This window comes from Vicia villosa, unplaced genomic scaffold (assembly GCF_029867415.1).
Source record: "Vicia villosa cultivar HV-30 ecotype Madison, WI unplaced genomic scaffold, Vvil1.0 ctg.000774F_1_1, whole genome shotgun sequence".
NCBI lineage: Eukaryota > Viridiplantae > Streptophyta > Magnoliopsida > Fabales > Fabaceae > Vicia > Vicia villosa.
In genome coordinates this window covers 269,153-289,554 of record NW_026705346.1, presented here as the reverse complement: position 1 = coordinate 289,554, position 20,402 = coordinate 269,153, and the positions used below count along the sequence as shown (strand labels likewise).

At 34.5% G+C, this 20,402-nt stretch overlaps 1 protein-coding gene across 1 annotated transcript; it reads left to right on the top strand.

Annotated features, from left to right (window-relative positions):
• Positions 1-13,756: 13,756 nt before the first annotated feature.
• LOC131631105 (E3 ubiquitin-protein ligase RSL1-like) lies at positions 13,757-16,563 on the top strand. The gene is made up of 2 exons (XM_058901885.1): positions 13,757-14,735; positions 16,102-16,563. The coding sequence occupies exons 1-2, from the start codon at positions 13,927-13,929 to the stop codon at positions 16,181-16,183; spliced, it is 891 nt and encodes a 296-aa protein (XP_058757868.1). The 5' UTR covers positions 13,757-13,926; the 3' UTR covers positions 16,184-16,563.
• The last annotated feature ends 3,839 nt before the right edge of the window (positions 16,564-20,402 follow it).

Genomic DNA, 20,402 nt, shown 5'->3' with positions numbered 1-20,402 from the left:
TAGCCTATAAGCTTTAACTCCTTCAGGGTATCCCATGAACATGCATTTCAGAGCTCTAGGTTCGACCTTGTCTTGCCTAATATGAGCATGGGCTACGCAGCCAAATACTCTCAGTTTGTCGAGATCTGGTGGATGTCCTGACCAAACTTCTTCAGGTGTCTTCATATCTAACGCTGTCGAAGGACATCTGTTTATCAGATATGTTGCTGTCGAAACAGCCTCAGCCCAGAACACCTTCTTTAACCCAGCACTAGTCAACATACATCTGACTCTCTCCAAAATAGTTCGATTAAACCTTTCAGCCAAACCATTTTGCTGTGGAGTACCTGCAGTAGTTCTGTGCCTTGCAATACCATAGGCAGCACAAAAACTGTCGAATGCCTCATTGCAAAATCCAAGGCCATTGTCGGTTCTCAACCTCTTGACCTTTCTGCCAGTCTGATTTTCTACAAGAGTCTTCCAACTTTTGAAATTCTCAAAAGTTTCATCCTTAGTCTTCTGGATGAATACCCATAACTTCCTGGAATAATCATCAACTAGGGATAGAAAATACCTTGCTCCTGAATGTGATGGACACCTTGCAGGCCCCCAAAGATCAGCATGGATGTAGTCGAGGGATCCATGTGTTATTTGTTTGCCTTTGTTGAACTTTACTCTGCAAGATTTTCCAAGTACACAGGGTTCACAAAACTTCAGCTTTTCGACTTTGTCTCCACCAAGCAGATTTTGTTTCCCTAATTCGACCAGACCCCTTTCACTGACATGGCCCAATCTCATGTGCCAGATTTCTGTCTTCGACAAAGGTTTCATGGATGCAACATTTGTCGAACCACTTACAACTTCAGCCTTAAGGGTATACAAGCCTTGTTTCTTCACGCCTCTCAAGACATCCTTCGAACCCTTCATGACTCTTAGGATACTTTTCTCTCCTTGGAAAACATATCCTTTCTTGTCGAATTCACTAAGAGAAAGCAGATTTCTCTTCAAGTCAGGAACATACCTGACTTCAGTCAACAACCTTATTGACTCATCATGGAGCTTGAATCTCACAGATCCAACACCTGCAATCTTGCAAGCCTTGTTGTTTCCCAACAATACTGATCCACCATCTTGATCACATAATTCCTTGAACAAGTCTTTGTTTGGAGTCATGTGCCAAGTGCAACCTAAATCCATAATCCACTCCTTCTTAGAGTCACTGCTTGAAACCACATGAACATCAGATGATTCGAAATCATCTTGAACAATGGCTGCATTGCCATTATCCTTACCTCCATGATATTTCAGGCGTTCAGGGCACACCTTTCTTGTGTGACCCTCCTTCTTACAATGATAGCATCGAATGCCAGATGCTTCGCCACTGTAAGACTTCGACTGGCTTTTGCCCTTCTTCTTGTCAAACTTACCATCCTTTCGTAAGAGTTTTCCTTTAACGGCCAAACCTTTGCCAACAGTCGAAGGTTTATGCTCCTTTTGTTCGTTCAAGTCCTTAGAATACAGGGCTGATTGAACTTCATCAAAGGTTAGGGACTCCCTTCCATACAGGAGAGTTTCTTTGAAGTGAGCATGTGATCGAGGCAAAGAACACAATAGTAACAGCGCTTGATCTTCATCATCGATCTTCACATCAATATTTTCATGATCAAGAATCAGCTTGTTGAACATATCCAACTGCTCAGCCAACACTTTGTCTTCAATCATCTTGAATGAATACAAAGCTTGCTTCAGGTAGAGTCGATTTACCAGCGATTTGGTCATATACAAACTTTCAAGTTTCACCCATAACCCTGATGCCGTCGTCTCCTTTGATACCTGCCGGAGAACCTTATCACCAAGGCTCAACAAAATTGCGCTGTGTACTTTCTCGATCATATTTGTCTTCTCCGCTGCCGTCAATTCTGCATTCATGGCTGCCTCTCCCTTCAACGCTTCCAAGCAATCCTGCTGAACCAGTAGGGCTTTCATCTTCAAGCGCCACAGACCGAAATCATTCACTCTGGTGAACTTTTCAATCTCATACTTTGTTGAAGGCATCTTCTCCATGCTCACCGCACCAATTTGTTGTAAAAAACGATGTCAAGAACAAAGTATAATACAAGGGAAGAATAAAGGACAAGGAAGAAGAGGAACACAATAATTGGTTATAACTGCTATTCTTTCACTTTCTCTTAAAACAAGATTACAAGTTTACAAGAATAACAAATAACCTCTCTCACCCTAAATTAGGATTTGCAGCTTAGCAATGATGAGAGACTAGTATGCTATTTATAATAAAACCTAACATACTAACTAATGGGCTTTTTCAGCAAGGCCCATTACACAAGCCAACTTAATAAACAAGCTAACTTAACAAATTAGGGCTTAAACACTAAAACCTAATTTAACATGCTAACGACCCTAGCATCTTCGACACAAGCATGTGAACAACCTTCGACTTCATGCTTAATCCTGTCGAACCAAGAAGCTACCCTTCGACCATACTAGAGTTCGATCCAATATCTCACAGAATGGTTATGACCGCAATTGTTTGAAACGAAGTTAAGTAGAACATGTTGTTGGCAATAAATTTGAGGGATCGAGATGTTCGGTATTAAAGATAATTTGAGTATCGACGGATTTTCATGAAAAGTGAAGTAGTAGTGAAGGAGAAATAAACTTTTAGAGAGAGTGAAGTCGTGTCGGTGAAACCGCAGTAGCAGCATGCATAAAAGAAAGATTGTAGAGAATTCTTATCACCAAATTGATGTGGGGAAGACTTAGTTGAGATTTCGAGTGGAATGATATTTGGACGCGAAAGATGTTATGGGATCTAGAGTAAAACCGCGAGTTATGAATGTTGTTGAGGTCTTTTGCTAAGATAAGGACCTTGGTTGGGACAAGACGAATAGTGGTGTACAAGTATATTAGTAATTATGGAGTCAGAAAATACTTAAAGATTGTGTGACGCTAAGTGGCTAGGAAGCGGATTTTGTAGTATTTTGGACGTTGGTGTCTCATCGACGAGATCAAATGGGAAGGAGGTTATGAGAGTTGTAAAACTCAAAGTGAATTATGGAATTATTACGTTGTTAATGAATTTGAGTGCAAATTCTATAAAGACGCTATCGTGTGGTAACAACGGTTTATACTTCAATATGGTTGTCGGCTATCTATTGAAAAATTGAGGAACTGACCACCCTTAATCTCTTGTTGATAGTAAACGAGATCGTGTTGAATGATATAGACTTATCTTATTATCTTGATAGTGTAAAGTGATGGATATTAAACCCTGAGGATAATCACGTACCACATTGTGTGAACTTATGAAGAGGTGGATATGAAAGAGTGAAACGTATCGGAACCGTGACTTGAGTTGGATAATCAGAGTTGCGCAGCTGAGGCGTGATGTGGCGCAGTCGTTGTGCGTACTACTCGTTGGCAGTGAAAGATTAATATCTTAGAAGACTATGGGAATGATATGTCTCGATTTATATGTTGGATTTGCAAGATGGTTGTTATAAGAATGTCGTGCCAGAGCACTAGAATTCTATTGAGTAATTGCTGAATCAGTAAGTATGATACTGCGGTTGTTTGTAGATAGTGAGTAAGTATTTGATAAAGTTAAGACATTGAGTTGATACTATGAGGGGCTGTAGTAATTCGGGTTACCGTTGTTAAGATATAGTTGTTGGTTTCCGTATATAATGAAGGATGATACTCCATAATATGACGACATCGAGTATGTTAGCTAGGTCGATGTTACTGTAAGAGTGATACGACGAGGTGAAATAATTTTTGATATTTTGGAGATGAGTGGTATGAGTAGATGGGAATGAAAACTGTGTAGGTATTTTGATATTGGGAATGTTGTTAGGATGATGATGTGATGTCGTATACCCAAGTATGGGTGCGTTATGATTGTTGCTACCTTAGAGAATGATGTATCAGCATAGTGTTGAGTGATTGACAAGTTAGTAACGATTATATCACGAGAGCATGGAATGATTAACATGTGTGTGTTGGATGTGAATCGGAGTAAATTGTTGTTATGTCGGAGAAGTAGTGATCAAAGGATCACCAAGTATGAATTAAGGGCATGTGAGAAGGGTGCAAGGTGTATATCAAGAGTTGTGGTATCGAATAGATTTTTTAGGGCAAAAATACTCTAAGTAGGGGAGAGTTGTAATTCCCGAATATTTAATTAATTATTTAATTAAATATTTCCGAATATTTCTCGATTAAAAATGTCGAGATAAGTTACTAAGTAGTATTGTTGATTTAAGTTGTATTGGTTTAATCGAATTAAAATTGGTTGATTGAATTGAAGAAATAGTATTAGAATAATAATAATATTATTATTATTATGATGATGGACTTTGGATGGTTAAAATAGAAAAGTGGAGGTATGATAAGATTGAGCCAAAGACTGAATCGAAATTATTCTAGTAATTAGAATAAAAGAGAAAGGGGAAGTATCAGTAAGTTTTGTTGGATGTGCTATCAAGAAAACAAGGGTTTGGTGAAGGTACAAAGAACTTGCTAGCCGAGGAAAAAGAAAATAAGAGGAAGAAAGAAAAGTTGCTGTGAAGAGAAAAATTTCAAAAGAGGGCAAAAAGTTGGAATCAACAGTGAAGTTTGGATTCGACCGGAAATTGTAGAGCGGTCTTCAATCCAAGGTAAGGGCGGGGTTCGATCTCTATAATCGGGAATATGTTAAATCGTATGTTGGGTTTGGGTTTTATATTTCATCTCTGTGTGTATGTTTTGGTGTTTCGTGGCCATGTGATATTCCTGAGATAAATTGATGATTGTGGGTCTGTGATGGTTCCGAGATAAATTTCATGATAAACTATGTTGCGATGACTATTAATTGATTGTTTTGGTTGGTGATGTTGTTAACGTAATTGTCCCTAATTAATTGAATCGATGTTGCTGTGATTATAGAATTATACGAATTGGTTGAATTGCTGGGTGTGTGAATAAATTTTTAGTATCAGTGCTGGACCGATTTGACAGTGGGGGTGTAGCAATTCGTAGCAGTGAAATTACTTTGTAGTAGTATGTGAACTTCCTCACTATAGCATAGGGTTTGGAACTTATAGCAGCGAACCAATTGATTTTAGCAGAGAGTTAATTCTAACAATAGATTTTGATAAAAATAGTGCCAATTAGGAGTCTAGCCGATTGAGCGAATTAACCGATTTAGGACAAGAATTGTCCGAATAATTACGGAATGTGTATTATTTGTTTTGGATCGAATTGACATGTTAAATAATTGTTGAAAATATATAAGTTGTTATGGAATTAATTGTATTGATTTGTTGTGATGTCCTTGTCGTTGTTGTTGATCTGTTGTGATGCTTTTGCATTGTTGTTGTATTGTTGTGGTGATTGGTTGTTGTCGCTAGATGTTGTTGTGAGGTGTTGATATTAATATTAGGCATATGGCCAGTGACGATTCAAATGCTAATGTTTTGTGACTATTGCAAAGTGTTGGATTTAAAGTGACAATGAAATCACCTTTAATTATTGGTAATTATTTGTGATATAGGCGTATGCCTCGAGATGATTGTTGTAGTGATTATAATTTGTGATGTCGCATTCATCGAGTCGCATGATTGCATATTTTTGTGACGGCCAGGATTGGCAAAACAGTGACGAAAGCTTTGGCCTGTTTTGATGTGCCTCTAATAACTGGCAATTGGCGATGGGGGCTGAAGCCCTGGTTACCACATGCATGTGCATTATTATTGTCGCATTTTATTTTGCATAAGTGTAATTTAATTGTGAAGTTCTATGACGTGATTTTATGAATGTATATGATGTATTGTGATTTGAAGTATGATGTGAATTGCTTGTTAGATATCATGACGTGAATTGCGATGTTAATATTGTGAAGTGGTGATTTTATGATACTCGAACTCTAATGCATATTGTTTATCATACTCATGTTTATATGGTTCAATATCTCACTCCTTCTGTTTGAATGTTACCCCTATGTTGGTAACGTGCAGGTTAAGAAGATTAACACACTTTCGGAATAGCTTGGAAGATGTTAATCTTTCGTTGCTTCTGTTGAGTCGGGTCTTGCTCTGATATGTAACACTCTGGATGGGATGAACGTTTATTCGTGGTGTATTTATGTGCACATTGTTTTGATAATATGAACATGATTAATTTTTGCTGTGTATGAAAATGTGAAGTTTAATATTTATGAAGTATACTTTGGTTCATCCGAATATCGGTGTTATGTATCTGTTTTATTAAAATAAGAATTTATTTTGTGATGTATGATTTAATGTGACGTGTGACATCCTAATTTCATATTTATAAATTGGAAATGAATTACTCAGATTTTGGTAATATTCTACGGGGTAAATTGGGGTGTTACAGAGGTTTGAGGAAAATAATAAAATATGAATTTATAAAAAAATAGTACAAATATCTTGTAGATGGATTAAAACCAACGAGCTCCTACATGTTAAAACTCAAAGTAATTTCTAAACTATGTATTAAATATTACTTATTTCAGAAATAGTGTTATATATACCTATTTCATTATATATCTATAAAACCCAAAACAAGTTGGAACCCTAATTATTTGAGACCCTGTTATGTGGGTCTCATTGTACATTCACCGGATCGGTCTTAGTTGTTAGTTCAGCTCCTCGTATTACAATTTTGTCAATAAAATTTTTAGTATAATTCTTTACATTTATATTTTTTTCCATTTAAGTTATAATGTGAATTTATTTCTTTGCATTATTTCAAATTTATTCTTTTCCATTCTTGTGATATTGTGTCATTGTTTTTTTATTTTATCCCTTTGTCATTATTTTGATTCCTTCTATATAGGTTCCATTTTAATTAACTATTATTCCATATTTTATTTTCTTCCATTTTTTGTCTCTTTCCTTTTTATGTTTTTTCAAATTATTTCCATTTAATAAAAGGTTAATTAAATAATTTTAATATTCTATGATAAATGACTAATTGATTAATTTAATCATCTTTAACGTATATTTGTTTACATTTCATTTTTTGTGTTATATTATGTCACACACAATAAAATATACACTGTTTCTTACACAACTTGATAGTCCATTTTTTTCTCTTGATGAACTTTTTAAGTAGAAGAATTAGGAGAGTTTCTAATAAGAAATATTGCTAAGAAAAGAGTTCTTTCTCAAATAACTCATAATTAGGCTTTAAATTAAGGTTGGTAGAATATTTTGTATAATATTTGGTTGCATTGAGAAAAAACATTAACTTATATATATATATATATATATATATATATATATATATATATATATATATATATATATATATATATATATATATATATATATATATATATATATATTTCATGTTGATAATGAGATAAAATAAACTTTTAAAGAAAATAATAAAGTAGTATTGTAAAGATTAATTTCCCTCTCTACCTATTTAAAGATATGTATATACAGATCCGTGCATATTTTTTGTTATATAAAATAAATGATGAAGTTTTAATTTAGATATATGAGTACCACTTATTTTTGAGTTTTTGGTGTTGCAATGAAAAATTTTAACGATGTTAAATATTATATTATAATATATATTTATCATTTTAATATTTGAGGTCGTTGTTAGTGGACAAATGAAGTTCCATTAAAAATTTATGATTTTAGTGATATACTTTTTATGTTATTATATGTGTTTTCCAAAGGGGTGGAATTACATACTTAAGATTTATGATTTTAGTCATATGTAAGATGATGTGTTAATTTTTTTTTGAATGTGGGTTGCTTAAGTCAGTTAAAGTGGAGTTTGCCTAAGAGGTGTGATGCAATTTATTTTAATCAATGTAACATGGCATGTGCATATTTGTGTAGTACATTAGTGAAAGTTTCTTTTATCCATTGGTATGAGATGAATTTTGTACAACGTCTTAGTAGAAAACTAATCATGTTAAGATCATGCTATGGGGGATGTGTGTAACACCCCTTTTCTAAACCCCAAATACACATACAATAACAGAGTAATAAGCATACATACTCAAAAGGGTGCCACATGTCGTTTCTAATACAATTGAAAACCAAAACATTTACATACATAACATGCATCCAATCATATTTATAACACATATTTAAAACTTCATGTTTTCATCAATATGCATATCGCAACGGAATTATAACTTCTCAAAACAATTCAATGATTATATCCCATACTATAATCACCTACCAACATAATGACCATATAATGTCATAAATGTGTCATATGAATCCAAACATAGACACCAAGACAACTAAACATGATATATCCAATACAATGTTGAAACAAGATAAACAGAATAATATCTCAAACATCCAAATATGAGTTCAAATACCCCCGTATTACATGATCAGAACATTGACTCAATACATAACAAAACGATAAATAACGATACGCTCCTCGGCTAAATCATCGTACAAGCACACTACTTATCAGAACCTGCTCGATGTCACGTTGAACATCATTCAAATAGAAGGGTGGGAATTCTCATCATAATGAATACATATAATATGTACAATGAATATAGTTTACTACAATCCAACAATTCATCACACTTCATAATTAAATGAGTTCTAAAATTACTACACATAACACAAATATCCAATTATCACATAAGCACGCATTAATCCAATTATTACATAGCAAAATTAATGTGACTCCAAATACAACTAATGTGACTCATGCATTTGGTACCATGTGAACATCAAGCTCACCGCTCCTGATTCCATACTTAAGAACCAGAGCCACGCTTCCGATTTGGACAAGACCAAAACCCTCATAATATGAACATTTAGTCCACCGGTTCCGATCCACAAAGGAACAAAGCCATGCCTCTATGTCCACACAAGGATCAAAGTTAACCGAAGTATCATCTCCCCATGAATGCATGTGCAACAAGACTCACAATATATGCAATTAAGATTATCATACAACCTTAATTATCCAAGCATATCTCAATAATTTGTACCATTCGAATTATCCATCAAAATGTTGCACAACACATTATTCATATAACAATCGCAACAATGCATAAAATTAGCATCCATCAATTCCATATATCACAATTAGCACATGGTTCCCAATACCAATACATGTTATTCCCAAATAACATTAATCCATGACATACACATACACAATTACATGTCATTTACACAACCACATAATAATTAGATCTTATAGTGCTAACCAACTCATTTTCATCACAAATATTACTGCATTAGCTTCCTAACGCTTTGAACGACAGTTAAATCGGAGTTACGGTCACGAAGATATGACCAAAACAATTTCTTATAAAAATATCATTTTCATAACAATATGTATCGACGCAACCTCTCATGTGTCGACTCATAAATAAAAATTCTGAATTTTCAACACATCATGTATCGACACATGCTCGTATGTGTTGACCCCAAATTTATTCCAGTCTCTGTTTTTTAGAAAAACCATAGTATGTGTCGACGCATACAGCTTCGTGTCGACTCATAGCAGGACTTTTCAAGACATGTATCGACACATTAGCTTACGTGTCGATGCATACCACTTTCAACTTCTGTTTTTATAAGATCATACAGTATGTGTCGATGCAAACTAACATGTTTCGACTCATGTTAAAAAATTTCCCCAAATCACATCCAAAAACCCTGATCAGACTATGGGATCTCAATCAAACATCAACAACAGTCTATAGCAACATAATATATGTTATTTAACATATAACTCACATCAATCTCATGGATTTCTACACAACCCTAATATTTTGAAAATTATGAAATAGAGAGATGAAGAATCCTAAGCATACAACTACCCATTGCATACATATATACCCACAATAATGAGGATTCTCCCCCTTACCGTAGGTTAATACTTCTTCTAGGTTTCCTTCACCTCCCCTCTTTCTCCTCTTTTTTTCCTCTCTTGAGCTCTCTCTTTTTACCAAATGAATAAGTTATGAAAACTACCCTAATCCTCTTACTATATTTCTTTAATCAAATGGGATTAGTCACTCCCACCCCCTTATATGAAGAAGTTATGATTAAGTTAAATTTTGTTAAAGAAAAATAGTAAAACCACCCCTTTATAAATAGGACGTTAAACTCAAACCTTAACCATTCACCGATAGCCCTAAACATGAAGAGTATATATATACCGCAACACTGGTAGAACTCATCTACCACTTACTTATGCAAAATGGGATATTATTCATAAAATATTCGTAGCAAGTTCCACCCTTATCTAACTTAGCAACAACAATACCATTTAAAAAATTTCTCTTTGACTTTAGTTAGTGTTGTTACCCCCATTTTACATTGTGTGTGATATGCGTTCTTGTTATAAAAAGGGGTCCTTGAGCTTACAAAGGGATGAATATAGTTTCATGAATTTTTTATGGAAATGTATTTTCTCAAAATGTTTAAATTATTGTTACACAATTGGATCGAAACAATTGATAAAATGAAGCTATACTATAAACATTAGCATTTATTGAAAATGAATTAATTTAAAAGTTTCAATAACCATATAAAGAATTAAGACAATAGAAATTTGTTAATGCATGAAATTAACTGATTCATCACTTGGGCAGGTAATGGAATCTTAATACCAAAAATATGATGCATAATATAGTTAACATGATGAAGTATTTGCAAAAGGTATTTTCTTGTCAAAGTAAGACATTATGCTAGAAGGTATCAAGTGAGTTAATTTTGTGACCACGCGCATAAGGGTGAATTCCTTACTTATTGAGTGGTTTGACTGTGTTACACTCCATACAAATTATTATTCCATGGATGTGATATTCAAGATCATTAGTGAATAATTATGAGTTTATAAGTGTAAGTGGTTTTGAAATAGTGGTAGAACTAATCTGATTTGAATATATTTCATGTAGGATTGAATGTTGTGAACAAATTAGTGTTTCTAAATACATAACTAATAGTTATATTAGTTAGTGGGGATAACCTCAGGGGTAGTTTATTGTATCGTGCCATCTTGTAACGCTAAGGTGAACATCTCAAATGTTATGGTTTTTAGCCTTGCCAATAGGCTTATTTTGTACTTTGAGTCGTAGACTTTCTTAGTGGTTGATTTATGATATACTTATTTTGTACTTTGAGTCGTAGAGTGATTCTCATAATACGATTCAAGCTATTCGTACGGATCTTATTGGCTCTTCCGAATTTATTTATATTATTTCTACTATTCGTAATTTACTGCTTAATTTTCTTTACTTTGAGGTAAAGTTTGTAAAACGCCAAACGAATTCGGTTGCTCATGCCATAACGAAAGCGGCCGATTCTTGGACTAGGCGTAGTTTCTTTCATGTGGTACCTCTTTGTATTGAACCTTTACTTATTAATGATATGAGTTGATTTTCCTTTGGTTAAAGAAAAAAGAAACCATTAATTACATATATAAAAATCATAAACATAATGGAGATTAGGGATATAGAATTGGATACCGGTGTTTACATAGATTTATATAATTCATTATTTTTCGTAGCATGCATCTTGTTTCCTCATTGCATATGAGGTAGTTTCTTCTATTTATGAATATTTAATATTTAAAAGTTACCATCAAAATTTCATGAGTCCTTATTGATTCTAATTATTCTGAACCAAATTCTTTCAATATTTTTTAACCTAGAAAATATCAAATCTTGACACCTTCAAGATTCGGCCCAATATCTTTGACTTGATTAAACTTTAACACTAACTATTAAATTTCTTCCTTGGACATCTAATCTTCGACTGTGTAAGCTCCTTCAAATATGAAATCAAAGAACTACCTAAACTCTAAAATCTTAATTCTAAAGGGAACAAATATTTTTATTTTGCTATACATTCTCAGAGAACTTATAATGAAGAAAGAGAAATGTTAAATTTTTTTGTTTGTTTTTGAAAATGAGGTAAATAAGTTTATAGTTGTGAGAAATAAAACATGAAACTCACTTAAGAATATGATTTTTAACATGATGAATTGACTCAAAGAATACTTAAATCAATTTAAGTATTTCAAAATGATTCACAAGAACAATGTCAAATAAATTTAATATATCGATAAATTCATTCAAGGACTTCAGCTAGAAAACTAGGAGAAAATTAGGTATGAATTATTCAAAGTTTTTTCCTAAAAAATGAAAAACACTTGGATGATGATTCAATCATTTCATAAATTTTTCCTCATTTTACTAGAGGTCGCACACATAATTTGAAATTGGCTTAATTCTTCTACGTGTTTTTACAAATATATTGAGTCTCCACAAAATAGGTTTCTAGAAGTTGGTATTCACAATAATTTAGATAAAATAAAAAAAGCTAATTAAACATGAGTTATTAAAATATTCAACGATAATAATCATTACCGTTATAAAGTAAGTTTTTAGAAGTGTCTATTCATGTTAATTTTGATTTAAAAAATAAAGGCTAATTAAACACGAGTCGTTGAAGTATTCAACGGTAATCAATGTTACCATCACGGAGTAAGCTTCTAGAAGTGTGTATTCTTATTTGCAATATAAATTCATATTTTGACAATCCCTAGCCTCCAACAAACCACTCCAACCTAAAATATGACATCACACGTTGATCGGATTATCCTCAAGCTTCGAACTGACGTACAAAGCCATACAATCAGAGCAGTACGCATGTGAGTAACTGTTGATGAAAAAATGTTGTTTGTAGTTTTCATTTCCGTGTAGATTTTGAAAATAAACGACACGACATTTTTATTAACCGACGAAGAAGTGCCTTTTTGACATTAATCCTTTGACGTTTTCGCAAAAGATTGAATTTGGGAACGAAATTCAGTATTTTGACTTTGATAATGTCTTCTCTATCAGATATATCGATGACGACGGGGATGGAGGTTTTGGTGGTGGTAGAAGGGCATTTGAAAAAATCATTCCCTTTTTCTCTCGTCGGCCATCCACTATTCATCAGGTAAGATCTCTCAAATCTCATTTTTCCTCTCTCTCTCTCTCTCTCTCTCTCTCTCTCTCTCTCTCTCTCTCTCTCTCCTCTCTATCTATCTACTTTCCCGTTCTTGAAGGCAATCATTGTTGACGAATGATTTTTCTATCCATTTTTTGGATTTACTACTTGAGGTGGACGACGAGGGATCCTCATACTAGGAAATAAATGTCGCTTTAGAGAGAAAGCTAATTTCGATGAACATACTGCAACTGTCGTACAAATGTGCATCAATCGTCAAAGATATAAGTTATAAATGCCCTTATCACCTTTTGATATGATTTTTCAATTATTATGAGATAAGATAGAATACAATTTCATTATTTATTTAAAATTAAATGGATCGGAGCCCATACACACCTTTCTTAGTTTTCTTATTGATTTCAACCCTCACATTGAATGGAGTGGGGCTCGGGCACACCTCTCTCAATTTTCTTATTGATTTCAACCCTAAAAAGAATAAGCAAGTAACTAACTCAAACAATGAAATAAGTTATATTCAATTTCATTTCATCATTTATCACTCACCATCTTTCTTTTCCCTTCAATTTAACTGAAACACGAAATTCATCTTAAAACATTCAAACAATAAAATAAAATCTATATCATTTCACTTAATTTTATTCCGCTTTACTTCATTCAACCCTCTTAGTTTCAAAATATCACATAACCTAAGGATGGTGAAGTCCAACTAGACCTAACTCCATGGAGAGAAAATTTCAAAATTGAAAAAACTTGCAATTTCAATTTCAAAAACTAAAATGGCCCAAATTTTATAATCTCATAGACCAACCCAATAGTTTAAAATAATACCATAAATACCATTTGAATTGGTTCATGAATTTCCAAGCGAGTCTTCAAGAGTAAGCAAAGTGATAGTGTAGTATGTAACCATTTCAATCAAAAACCATCAATTCAACACCCTACTTCAATTCCAATCACCATGAAAACGACAACAACGACCACATCAACGACCGTCGTTCCCCCATCAACGACAGAAGTTATCGACGTCGAATCATTTCATCTCCCTCCGACCACCACCACACCCTCCGCCCCCGTCGTCATCGACCTTTCCGACGGTGAAGACGATGACGAAGTCAGAATTCTCAATTTCGTCCCCAAATTCAATCCTGTGCGAAAACGACAAAGGATCAACGTCGAAAAAGGCGAGTCTTCTTCGGCTCATGCTAACACAAACGTCGTGCCGTTTATCTGCGAAATTTGCACGGAGACGAAAACCGCGAACGATGCTTTCTTCATCAGCGGTTGTTATCATGCTTACTGTTCGGATTGCGTCGCTTTGTACGTCAGTTCGAAGCTGGAAGATAATGTGATCAACGTCAGGTGTCCTGTTTCTGGTTGCAGTGGTTTGTTGGAAGCTGAGGATTGTCGTTCGATTCTTCCGGTCGAGGTTTTTGATCGGTGGGGGAAGGCGGCGTGCGAGGCCTTGTTTGATGTATCGGAGAAATTCTATTGTCCGTATGCGGATTGTTCTGCTCTGTTGATCAATGATGGGACGGAGGCTGTGAAGCATTCGGAGTGTCCGAATTGTAGGAAGATGTTTTGTGCTCAATGTAAGGTTCCGTGGCATGATGGGATTGAGTGTAGCGAGTTTCAGAAGCTGAATGCGGATGAGAGAGGGAAGGATGATGTTATGCTGATGCGGCTCGCGAAGGATATGAACTGGAGGAGATGCCCTAATTGTAGGTTTTATGTCGCGAAATCGGAGGGTTGCTTGTACATGAAATGCAGGTTATTTTCTTATATTACTAGTGCTATCATTATTATCAATATCTAATTTTCAGTATCAGCATTATTGTTTTGTATCATGCTTGTATTATGCTGTAAATGTGACTGTTAATGCTCTGTATTATGTGTCAGCATCAATGTTGTCAAGTAACAACGATTAGCGCATTATAGCGCTATTGTGTAGTCGAATTTGAATAAATTGCTATTGTTCTGTGATACGCTACCTAATCTAAAGCATTGGTGTATATTTTATAGTGGCTGTTTGGCTGTATGTATAGCTTTGTAGCATCGCAGATCTAAACAAACGGATATTTCCCGCGATATGGCGGATCTTAGCAAACGGATATTTCCCGCGATATGGCGGATCTAAAAAAACGGATATTTCCCGCGATATGGCGGATCTAAACAAACGGCTATTTCCCGCGATGTGCAATTGACAACATTGTAGGGCATAGATTGTGGGTAGTTTGTCATTTTTAATTGAGGATTTCACCTGAGTAATTTTTTTCAAGGTCTCTATTTGATAAGGCACTTTTAACTTTGTGTTTGACAGCAAGTTTTGAAATTGTGGACTGTGGTTGTATTGCGGTCCTTGGAATCAGTGTTGTTAAATAGACGCTATAGCGGTCCTATACCACTATAGCATAGGGGCCCTATACCGTTATAGCACTATTGCATAGCTGAATTTAACAATATGCTATCTGCATGTAACAACACTGTTAGGTATTACCTGAATTGCAGTCAAATGGAACCTCAATCCATTTTGCATTGAAGTCACACGACATAAAATCTTTGATGACGCGATCAAATTTCTTGATTGCATACCTTTTTTTGAAAATTCTGTTGGGAACTTCTGCAACCTACTGATTGATTGATAGTCAAGATAAAATAACAGATGCTTCTTTTCTATTATATTCAACAAATCCCCCTTTTTAGAGATATTAAAGCTTTGACACTAAATTGTGGCTTCGTGTTCATGTGTTCAGCGACGGATCCAAAAATTCGATGTTGGGCATTAAGTACTCGAATACATAAAAATACTCATTTATTTCACTTATTTTTTCCTATTTATTTCCTTCGCATGTCATATTTTATTTCACATTCTTCATCCTATATATTTCCTTCACATGTCATAAGTCATGGCAGATGTCATGTATCTTTTATTACTGGGGAATTCTCTGTCAGAGATTATTGTTTTAGTTAGTTTATTATGGTCGTGTATATCTGTTCTCTGGCTTTTTCACTACTTTCTTTTATGTCTAAAACACAAAATTCATGCATATGATTCAAGTCGATTTATCTGGTTCCTTTGAAACATATGGGAAATTTGTGGATTGATGTTTGAATTTTCTGCTATTTTGACTTGCAGGTGTGGAATTGCCTTCTGTTACAACTGTGGAGCTCGTCACCAAAATCGTAGCAGCCACTTTTGCACCAACTGTAAACGCTGACAACATTTTTCGACCGTGTGTGTAAAATAATAGAACAATGCATCTTTATCAGTAAGAGTTTATTTATGACTGCATAGTTCCTATTTATCTTTGGCAGCATTACTTGCAATTGAAGCAAGTTGTGTAATTCCTGATGTAAACCAGTTACATTACCACCCGGGCAGTGATTTATCCTTATAAACAATGTTCTATGCTTTAGGCATCTGAAGTACTTCTGTGACTTGTCGGTGTTCGGCACACCAACAATAATGAGGATTCTACCTTATGTATTCTTGTGTATGAACATCATTTTTCTCGCACCATAATGCTCTTCTCAAAAATGTTACCTTCTGTATGCTTGTGTATGAACATCATTTGTCACCACATTGTTCTTTTTCAGAATGCTACCTTATGTGTGCATGTGTATGGACATCATTTGTCACCACGATGTTCTTCTGATAACAACGTTTTGCATAAATTACTTGCAAATTTCCATCACATTCATTTCTGACCAGGAAACACCAGTTGGATGCGTTTTTGGTTGTGTTTTCTCACGTCCCTAAGTAGATGCGTTTTTATATGGTACCGCTGTGTTTTGCTAGTTTTTCAAACACTTGAATATTCATTGAAAATACTAATTGTAAAGCTCAATCAATGTGAAATATTTGCACTTGAGAATAGAACCTGATCAAACTTTTAATTATCATTCAATAGAAAGAAGCATCTTTTTTATTCCTCAATAGAGACTCAAGTCTCTGAGAATCAATTTGATTTTATGTGGGGAAGGTCGATCCTGAAAACGATTTATCTTTTATGGTGTGTGATGGAGTAGTACCGTATGGACCAACAAGACCGGTACTTAATTTTTATTGACTTGGAAAAGCGTATGATAGAGTGTCTAGAGAGATTTTGTAGAAAGTCTTAAAGAAGAAAAGAGTTAGGATTTTTCCATTACTATTTGTTTGCATCAAGGTTCAACCCTAAACCCCTTCCTTTTTACCTTAATTTTAGATGTACCCACGGAAAACATTTGAGAGCTAGCACTGAGATGCATGTTTTTTGCACATGATATAGTCCTTCTTGGAGATAGGCTTTAGAAACACTATGGTTTCCGCTTAAGCAAAAGAAAACACAGTATATTGAATGAGTTCAGCAAAAGAATAAAACTAGAAAAGAAAATACTAGAGAGGGTATCGGGGTAGCACCTATAGTAGATAAAATGGTAGAAAATAGACTTAGGTGGTTTGAGATTGTAGAGAGAATGCATGTAGATTAGATGGAGAGAAGTCAAACAATTCGAGACAGAGTATGATCCCAAAAAAAACTATAAGAGAAGTTATTAAAAAAATCTCGAGATTAATGATTTGGATAGAAGCATGATCCTTGATAGAATATTATGGCAAAAGTTGATCCTTGGAGCCAATCCCGCCTAGTGGGATAAGGCTTAGTTTTTTTTTGGTAAATAGAGAAAGAAAAACAAATAAATTATGTAGAAAATAAAATTCCACTAGCATCGGCTAGCAGAAGAGTGATGATTCCAACAGAAGACTTCGTAAAAGATCAGTATATCGCATCATTACCAGCTTCATATTTGGTTAGATAATCAGCACAAATATTTCTCTCCTTTAAAATATGAAATATTTGAAGTCGTCATTTTCGAGAGACAAATTTTTTAAATGTTGTTGTTTTATATATATATATATATATATATATATATATATATATATATAGACTTTCAAAAAGAACATGTAGTTATATATTTTACACTTTGTTTTCAATGTTCATCGAACCAATGAGGAATTTAGTCTGTCTTACGTAATGTAACAAACATTCAAAGAGTGGATAGTTTGTCACGCACATGACACATAAAAAGTAAAGTGAAATTTTCTTTTTACCTTGCATACGTTTTAGTAGGGACCTCAAATTTTTAAGGTTGACTATTTTCAAAAGAATTGTTAACTTATTAGAAGGACTCTTGTGGTATATAGCAATATTTTAAAAACCGGACCGGACATTAAATCGGTGAGGGTACTGGGTCACTGGTTTATTGGTCGAACCACTGGGTCACTGGTCGAACCGCATGACAAAATCGGGTTAAACCGGATAACTCGATTGAATAGACCGGTCGTTATAACAAAATTATATAGGTATAAAATCTGTCGAACTTTCAGTCCCTACAAAATATAACTAGTACTTAAATTTTTTGAAAACATCATATTATAAAAAAAATTCACAAGTTCATAATTTAAAGAAAATTTCTTCACCCACCTCCCAACCTTCTTGCCCACCCCCTGGTGAATTTACCACAATACCCCTTGTTTCGGAAGTTCATTTCCGAAACTGTATTTTTTTTCTTAAAAAAGGTGTTTTCGGAAATGCATCTCCGAAAACGTGTTTTTTTTAATATAAAATATTGATTTCGGAGATGTGTAACACCCCGTAATTTCACGAATTAATTTAATCGAGTTAAATTAATTATTCAGAAATTATTTAATTATTTAATAATTAAATTTTGGATTTTTGGAAGAATTATGGGAATTATTGGAATTATTGTTATTGGGCCATGACGTAGTTAGTAAAAAGGGAGGTGCCAATGGAGAGGCCTTACTAACTAATTATCCTATTTTTATAAAATAGTGAAATGATGAAAATAAAGGAATTTGGAAAAAGAGAAGGTGAGAAGTCTGAAGAACAGAGAAGTACGTGAAAGAGGGAAGAGCCAAAGGAGAGGAAGACCTTCGAAGATTCGACTCTGAGGTAAGGGGGGATTCTTCGGGTTAGTAATCCTTATGTGATTGTAGGTAGTAGGATTGATTAGGATTGTTGTTCATTTCAATCGTACGTGTCGGGTTTGGGAATTTTGTTAGGTTTTGATGAATTTGTATGAATTACATGATTCTGTTAATATTCATGATATGTGCTGTTAATACTTGGATAAAACTTGTCTGAAATGTGTGATTATGTGAAAATTGATGGTATTTGTGTGCTATGTTCGTATGTACCTGAAATTGGGGAAATGGGATAGGGTAAATGCTGTCAAAATGGTAAATTTGGTTGTGCAGGTACGTAGGAACCGGTTCCCATGTGGGACAACCCGGTTCCCCATAGTAAAAATCAGAAACGAGGTTTGGGAAGCTGCCAGGAACCGGTTCCCATGTAGGGACAACCCGGGTTCTGCAGCATTTTTTCTAAAAATGTTTTATCTTTAAAAACCCATAACTTTTGATCCGAGTATCCGATTTATGTGCCGTTTTGGGCGTTGCGAAGCTAATTAGATGCTTTATTTGATAAAGTGATAAAATGGGCAGTGGCCGACTTTATTTTTAAAACTCGATTTAAATTGTTGATGAATGGAAATATGGTGTATGTATATGTGCTTATATATATATGACTATTGGTGCATGTATTTATGTTGGTGATGGGATTATGATATCCAATGAGTGATGTTGTTATATGACATGTCGTAAATAATACATGTTTTGTGATTATACTGTTGGGTGATTTTGGAAACTTATTACATTGTGTGTAATGATGATAGATGTAACGATGCATGATTGTGATGAGGATTGCTGATTTGTGAATATTAATATGTTGTTAATATTAATATGTTGATTTGTGATGAATGTGTGTGAATGATTGAATGATGCTTGGACATGTACATACTTGTTGTGATGATGTTGGTGAGATGAAATGAAGCGATGTTAAGCATCGGATTGGTGATGATATAAGTATGTGTCATGTGTGCATTATTCATAAATCATTTGCATTGGAAGGCTAATTCCCATTGTGCGGAGATTAGCGGGAAGTCATCGTGTGCCCATGTGGGGTGTGAGCGATGAGGCAGTAGTCGTGTGCCCATGTGGGGTGTGAGCGACTAGAGGGCAGTATCAAAGAGAGAAGTCCTGTGAATGTGATTCACGAATTTTGGTACCACATGCATAGTGTCAGTTGAATCATGTGCATTGGTTATAACATGATTGGATGAAATCCAGTGTTATGCCTTGGTGTGTTTATGTGATTGATGTATTGAGGAGTTGTTGTTAATATAACTTGATCATTGATGAAATTGATGAGTTGTGGGCTGATGGCCAATATTGTCGAATTGATGCTTGCTTGCTGTAATAATTTCGATTATATGTATGGTTGAGTGGATGATAATTGCTATGACATTTTATTGCTTACGACTGCATAATGTTTATTAATTCGAATGAAACTCACCCTTACTTTAATGATTACAGAT